Genomic DNA, 7,577 nt, shown 5'->3' with positions numbered 1-7,577 from the left:
AAAGACGCTACCCCTAGTGGCACATGCCAGTTACTTCAGATTGTCACGCTGCGGGGGGAATACGATGTCTGGAAGCGCACTCATAGTCCAACGCTTTGTATAAGCGTATTTTTCACAACGCTGTAAGCATTACACTGCTGATAGAACGTGAATGCAATATCTACCATTCATTAATAAAAAACGATTGAAAACCTGATGTGTAACGAAAGCTATCATAGCTATTCCAAAGACGCTCCCCCTAGTGGTACATGCCAGTTACTTCAGATTGTCACGCTAGATGGGTTTAAAAGGGTAATTACAATGCAATCAATATGTTGCATGCACAAATTAATTACAGAGGCGTTTTTATTACAGCATTTACTAAAATGCCATGCGTATATGGCAGGCCAAATTGTCTTTCAATAGCTTAAGGCTTAGTCGAAATAACTTGATTCCTACTAGAAGAAACTGCAAAAGAGAAATTGCAGTTTTGCCTCACATTTCCTACATTAAATTTTTACTAGTAAAAAGTTATGGTGTAAAGCTCTATATTTTTAAAATTATTATTAAGAACTGTAATTTTACTTTACATTTTTACTAGTTAGAATTCCAGGTCCATATATCCATAATTGAGTCCTTACCAGAGAGATCTGAAAATACACATATCCGAAATGTGAATTTAAGATTAACTCACTTGTAGGCTAATAAAATTTGTAATTTTTTTCTCTCTGTGGCTCTGAGGCTAGGGTTCTGTGCCAGCAATCAGAAATTTGCTGGTTTTAATGCCAGTAGTGATTATTATTATTATTATTATTATCATTAATGACAATAATAATATTCTATAATTTAGCCCAGTGTTCCTGAAGTTTGCCTAACGTCATATGCGGCCCCACAGTGGAGATCCTCCTAGCAGAGGTTGCCCAGTTTTCTGCAGTCAGACCCTTCTCAGTTTGTTAGCTATAAACAGGTGCTGAGGTGCTCTTCTCATGAGAGTGGTGATGATCAAATTAAGCTTCATGAACCATTTGCTGTATTTTCTCAACCCACTAGATTTCATTTAGCAGTCATTAACATAGAGACTAACATCACAACCATTACATTAGGGTTTAACAGTCACAGGTCTCTCTTTGCTTTATCGAACAAATAAAGGGAACGATGCACAAATATTGTGGAAAAACAGTAACAAACGTTTTATTAAATTCAGTATTATAAGTTTTCTGCATGCATTTTTCATGGTGTTAAATTTCCAGACTGAAGGCAGAGTTCAGCTTTGTAGCGACAAAAGCCTTCATGGGTCATCAGAATTTTGATGGTGACCTTAAAACAGATAACAAAGTTAAGCATAGTCTGAGCTTCTTTTATCTAATATACAGAATTATATTTTTTCGTGCATTTTTGTATTACCTCAGGAATCATGATATCAAACATGAAGTTCACCATGTCTGGGTCATCACTGAGCTTCAGAGCCCTTTTGATTTTCTCAGCCAGCTGATTGGTCTGTTTAACAGATACGACATTACATTGCAATGAGTGTAGAAAATGTATGAGCCTAGTTTTCAGTTTTTAGAAACCAATTTTACCTGACTCTTGTTTAAATCACTTACATCATCTTCACTGAAGAATAAAGACCTTGGTTTGCATAGCTGTTTGAGTCTCAGGGAAGTCTCTGGATGCTCCCATAGATACATCCGACATGATCTCTGTTGTCTTGACAGCAATGCATCATGTAAATCCTGTAGAAAACAACATTAAAAACACTAACAGTTGATGCTGTAACTGCCCACTGCAGGGCTGCCAACTTCAATCGGCTGGCTGGAGTGAGATTTTCAATTCAAGACAAGACCGTACATACGTGCACATGCATTTATATGTATTTAACAGTTTATTGCCTTGTAAATAATCTATAGGGTTTGCAAACTACTGCAATGGTTTTGATGTAGCTATTTTTTTAGACTTATAAAGGAATTGTATAGATTTGCTGTAAGATTTCTTGTACGAGTGTGAGTCAGAAAGCGTGAGTGTCAGATGCGTGAGAGCAGGCAACCCTCACAATATAAAAATACATTGTAATTTAACAGTATTTTGCTGGTTGCATTACTTTTCTGTGAATATACTGTGACAGTAGATTATGGTAAGTTTTCAATGATGTACAGAAACAATGTTGTTGGGACAGCTGTATTCTGCTGTGTCACAATTTTTTTCTGTGTATGCCAAAGAGGTTACGGTACAGTACAGTTTTGTTTCAGTGGAAAAAGGGAAGTTTAAAACCTCAGTTATTACTGTAATTTAATGGGATATGTTCTCCTGCTCATGGATTTAAGTAGCAAAACGAAAACTATATTTTGCTGAGACAAAGTTTCTGTGAAATCCATATAATATTTAACATGGTGATGTATAGTCCAGCTTACCACAATTCCACTGTCTTCAATAAGGCCTCCAATACCTTTTTGCTGCAGAGCGACTCTTGTTCTGTACACATTATTACTCATTATCATGTTTTCAGTCTTACACAATTTTATTATTATTGTTAGAAACTTTTGTGTATGGTATTTACATACCTGTCAAAGGATCTCTGAAGTGGCAATTGACAGCCGCAGTTAAAGCTACCTTTTAGACTCTTCTCCTGAACACCAGCACAGTCTGTGTGTAGCCATCCATTGCAATGGTCACATTGAACCCAGCTTAGCACAGTGACCTCGGGATACAATGAACTGTTGGTGTGAAATTAATATTGAAAGACAAACATTAGGTAAAATAATCTGGAGAGTTTTACAAAAATGTAGTGTGTATAATTGAATGTTCTTACCCTTCTACTGCTAACTTCTGAAATGTACATACATGCAAGGCAGCTGCCATGCAAACTTCGGCTCTACTTTTTTTAACCTGGTAACAAGACACCCATAAACACAATGGTACAGAATGATTGATGCACAGCTCACATGTTTGTTACCCATTTCATTGAAACAGAAAAGTGATTTAAAATTATTTGTACAGTATCTATCAATATTAAGAACCTAACCTGGGACTCTATCTCACCTGGATTACTCCGTCTTTTATGAGGGATGTAGCGTGGTACTGACGAAGATATTTTAGCTGAGGCATCTTCAGTGTTTCTGTCTCAACAAACATTCCTCTGACCTCCATTTCTGCCATCTGTCACATATTGAATTTCCGGATCAATAACATTACAAACAGAAACATTAATGTAAATAATTAGATATTTTTAAAATAATTATACATACCGTGCACACAAAGACACCACAGTTCTGTTGATCTGATTGAAACCACTGACTTGGGAAACAGATGGACCATTCATCCAGGTTCCAGTATAACTGAAATGCAAACCTGGCATACAAAATGCAAATACATTTTGTGAGGTTTTTTTCTTCAGAATATAGTCATATTTTATTAAATAGTTGAAATCTTTAGTCAATCAAGAGCTTAATATGTTTAACTCTCTCACTTGAGTAGCAATTAACTTTGACAGAGAGAGAGAATAATTGACCCAAAACTTAGAATCACTTTAAAGCAATTTTGCATTCCATACCTTAGAATCTCCATATCTGTTTTATCAATCTTGGAATGGTATTGCATGGAGTCATAAATTCTAATTTCTTTATGAGCCCCATCAAATACCTGCAAAGCAGTGGTATAATTAGAAATACAATACTATTTCTGAGAACAAGTGTATTACATACAAGTACAGTTCGTACCCAAAGTATGAAGTGGTTTCCTTTTTCTGGTGTTTTTCCTCCAACACATCTTGGAAACAACACTGTACACTGAGACTGCATATCCTGCCAGAGGATAACAACATCTTTGATTAGTATGAGAGCAAGAATAACTTTTGTTTTTGTCTTTTATTGGAAATGTATTTGGATCCTGGATTGTAAGACCATCGTAATTGAGGGACTTTTTTCCTTGTATAATAATGTATTTAACTGTCTTCAATTTATGGCTAATTTTCATGGGTTCCAAGGCTGATAACTATCTATATGAATGCAAAGATTCTCAGAAAAACACATAATCTTCCTATTTCCATGTTTGCATGATTACCTTCAAGGACCACTCAAGAGTGCGATCTGATATCTGAAGAAGTGTATGCCAGTCACGCCACCAGCAAACAAAGACATATGTGGGCAGTATCTTCACCTGTATTCACAAAGACATACATGTAATAACATATATGTAAATACATCAGTAATTGTTGATTATTTTCTCACAAACCTTCTCATTGCCTTGTGCAAGTTGGGCAATTCTGCAATTTACCACCTGGGGGAAGAAAAAGAGTTGAATAAATGCCGGGTTAATCAGATAGTTCATATGGAAGGATAATCTTGTCAGTAAAACTTACATCATCTGTTAACCATGGTAGCGGAGCAGTAGGTGCATCATGTTCCATTGTTAGGTACTCTGGGGGCAGGAGGCTACGAAGATCTTCTAAGCTTGCACCACTCAAGCCAAACTTAACGAGGAGATGCTTCCGGTCTTTTACCTTTTTATGCAACTCCAGCAGTTTGTCCTTATTTGACAAGAAAAGAAATATAATAAATACATGCATTTGTTTAAGTTGTTTAAGTTTATTGATTGTGTCCTACCAAAAATAATGGAATACCTTGTTTTGTGGTTCAGTTGGAAACAGCATCAAAGAGAACTTATGTCTTTGCTTTCCATCTTTTTCTGAACAACTAATCTTTTCTTGACCTTCTGTCTCTTTTTTTCCTGCTAATGGGTAAGGCTTCTTTCCCATTGGACCTTGTTTCTGTTGAACTATGTAAACACAAAGTGTAATGTGAAATTATGAAATCAGTTATCAATACTGAAATCAATCAATAATGAAATCAATTTGGAATACTTTACAACTTAAGAAAATTTGCAAACTTACATGTGCCAAAAAGGGTTATCCTCCCATCACAGCCAATATCTGTATGGTGATCTGTCTGTTTTTGCATCTTGGAGAAGAATGCCAAGTTGATCCGTTGATTATGCAGATGGAAGACTAGTCTCAGCATAAACATATAGTGAAAATCTTTGAGCTGGCACAAAAAGTATCTTGAATTAGCAAGCTCCTTATTGAGCTGTTCAGCCAAGGAGCTGTTGAGGATGTTTGCCAAATCTGGAAGCAGCTCAAGGCTCCTGAGCTTCTCTTCTGGTCTTTTTTGGTTTCTTTGGTGAAACCGATCATAAAGCGAAAATCTGTCAGCTGTTCGTGTAACTGGATGTGGTGATTGTAGGCTTGGGTTCTTAGACATTGAGAGTACAGGACCTCCTGGTTGGGTTAAAAATTTAACCCATGAGAAATTGAAGTGGATTTTTCCTTGTGAAGCCTTGGAGATATTTTCAGGTGTTGCCGAAATTAGCCTTCCATCATTAGGTTGAAAAAACTGCTGTGCTGTTCGGTTGTTTGTGTGTCTTGCGACGCGTCCAGCAACATCTGAGATGTATATCGTTGGTGGAATTTTGAAGCTAAGAAGACCATCAGTGTGGTCTCTAGCTGATTCTTGCCACCAGAGGGGAGAGCAGTAGTAAACTACTGAGTGCATGCAACTTGCATGAAGAACTCCACCTAAAGAAATATGACATATCATATTATATATAAATTTCCACTCTCTTACAGTATTCATAAAGTAATTGATTTTGAAATATGTACCTCCTGTTTTTTGAAGTTTAATAAACATCTTAGGATAGATGTCTTTGTATAGTAGAAGCTCCTCTAAGCGATTCAATATATCTGATACAGATCCTTCTGAGGAAACACCAAGTTCAGAACAAGCAGAAACCAGCTCTGACTTTTGTGGCTGTAAAATAGAAATAAACATGTTAAAAATACATCTAAATGTGATTTATTGGATAAGTGTGGTAATATACAAAAGACGATCTCTGAATGAATAAAGATACTAATAAATATCCTGCTTTAACCATCTGATCAGATATTTGCACACCACTTGAGGATGCTGGACTATGTGCAACACACAGGTGCAACTCCCACACTAAATACCCACCATCACTGTATTCTTGAGCAAGGTACATAATCACAGGTTACTCTATGGGATTGTTCATATAAATCTAGATATAAACCACTTTAGACAAAAGCATCTGATAAAATAAGCAATTAAACATCTCAATAATCAATGAATGTTGGTCACTCTCTAGAGCAGCTTCAGGTAAATAGCACAATGTTACTACCTTCTTGGATTCAAGTAGGTGAAGAAAGGTGTCTTCTGAAATTGAACCCTTGGGTTTAGCATCAGAATCTGACAGATGTCTTGAAAACCCTTTTAGGACTTCTGTTTTTGGCACAACAGGTCCCACTCTACTCAATGCTCCAATCCAAGGGGCGAAAGCAGAGTAGGAAACTTTACCAGTAAATGGATTCTTTGACTTTGTACCTAAGGAACGTAAAATGTTAAGTTCAATCAAAAGAACAAAAATGCAACAAAAACTGTATTGCACTATAAACCCAGGTGACAAGGTGACAGGTCTGATTCCCAAATGCAGCTAGTATATCACAGTATCCCTGAGCAAGACACTTAACCTTAAAGTTATGCCAGGGGTCTGTGTAATTGGTAACAATGTATTCTAATGTAATTGTTTTGTATAAAATGATCAACTACATAAATATGTAAGTAAAATACTACCATCACAGAATCCAACAGCAATGAGTTCTTTCTCAAGATCTTCCCATCTCCTTTCAATGTTAACAGACAAATCAGTCTGCTGAATATCTTCTGGTGGCCTTCTCAACAGGTTTACTGTTATTTGTGAAAAAAATACACATTTTAAAATTCATTTTTATTTTAGTTCTCATTATACATATTTTAATCTTATAAGGAAATTTTGCCATAAGATACTCACCTGGTAGTTCGAAGGCAACTTTCCAGTTAGCATCAGCAATAAGGATGGGAGGATGGTGTCCACAGCGGTTACAACAGAATTCATATTTGTAATCGGTCAGTGCAGAGAAATGGAAAAATGCTTTCCTCAGTGTGTTGTGATGTAGATGAACATCAAGGTGATCCTCCATCATTGAAAGGAAACGGCCGATTGCAGTATTGCGCTGCATAAAAAGTACATATTTATTAGTATAATTGCAGAATATGAAAAGAATGAAAGTGACACTGTAGTTCTGTGATTAAAGGCGATTTTACCTTAACTGCTGTAGTAAGCATGGAACACAGTGGAATGCTCAACAGCACTTTATTATTGAAGTTGTGGTAGCCAGATTTATACTCCTGGAAGCGCACCTTCATGTTGCATGCTAAACAGTTTTTGACAGATATTTGAACACCTACATCAAAAAAGAACAATTGGTTAATCAGGGTCTGTTTGAAGAAAAGTATTGCTGTTAAGAATATACCTTAATTGTATCACAAACCTTTTGTCACTGAATAAAGACCATAGATTATGGCATTTGAAGTCACAACTGTAGGGTTTGAAAGTTGTGGTCGTGTGGGACCAGGACAGTATGGACATAGAGATTCTTCGGGGACAAAGGCAGCTGGAAGAGGCTTCTGTTCCCTTTTCAGATCTGGGGGAAGACTTTCTGGAATTCGTTTAAATTCCCATAAATAGCATGTCATCTTCTGTATTTCACTTGA

General features: G+C 36.5%; 2 protein-coding genes across 2 annotated transcripts; both read right to left on the bottom strand.

Annotated features, from left to right (window-relative positions):
- Window positions 1-1,145: 1,145 nt before the first annotated feature.
- On the bottom strand, window positions 1,146-3,300 carry LOC140592512 (uncharacterized). The gene is made up of 8 exons (XM_072715909.1): window positions 3,222-3,300; window positions 3,016-3,132; window positions 2,786-2,862; window positions 2,538-2,690; window positions 2,388-2,448; window positions 1,584-1,712; window positions 1,384-1,476; window positions 1,146-1,296 (listed from the first exon to the last, which is right to left on the bottom strand). The coding sequence occupies exons 2-8, from the start codon at window positions 3,130-3,132 to the stop codon at window positions 1,210-1,212; spliced, it is 717 nt and encodes a 238-aa protein (XP_072572010.1). The 5' UTR covers window positions 3,222-3,300; the 3' UTR covers window positions 1,146-1,209.
- A 153-nt stretch (window positions 3,301-3,453) lies between these two features.
- On the bottom strand, window positions 3,454-6,650 carry LOC140592530 (uncharacterized). Its single transcript, XM_072715924.1, has 11 exons — window positions 6,618-6,650; window positions 6,166-6,368; window positions 5,630-5,777; window positions 4,865-5,545; window positions 4,595-4,749; window positions 4,334-4,501; window positions 4,207-4,251; window positions 4,036-4,131; window positions 3,693-3,776; window positions 3,527-3,615; window positions 3,454-3,457 (listed from the first exon to the last, which is right to left on the bottom strand). The coding sequence occupies exons 3-11, from the start codon at window positions 5,655-5,657 to the stop codon at window positions 3,454-3,456; spliced, it is 1,350 nt and encodes a 449-aa protein (XP_072572025.1). The 5' UTR covers window positions 5,658-5,777; window positions 6,166-6,368; window positions 6,618-6,650.
- Between the last annotated feature and the right edge of the window lie 927 nt (window positions 6,651-7,577).

This window comes from Paramormyrops kingsleyae, chromosome 9 (genome assembly GCF_048594095.1).
Source record: "Paramormyrops kingsleyae isolate MSU_618 chromosome 9, PKINGS_0.4, whole genome shotgun sequence".
Lineage (NCBI taxonomy): Eukaryota > Metazoa > Chordata > Actinopteri > Osteoglossiformes > Mormyridae > Paramormyrops > Paramormyrops kingsleyae.
The sequence above is the reverse complement of the archived record's forward strand: the minus strand, read 5'-3'. Positions and strand labels throughout refer to the sequence as shown.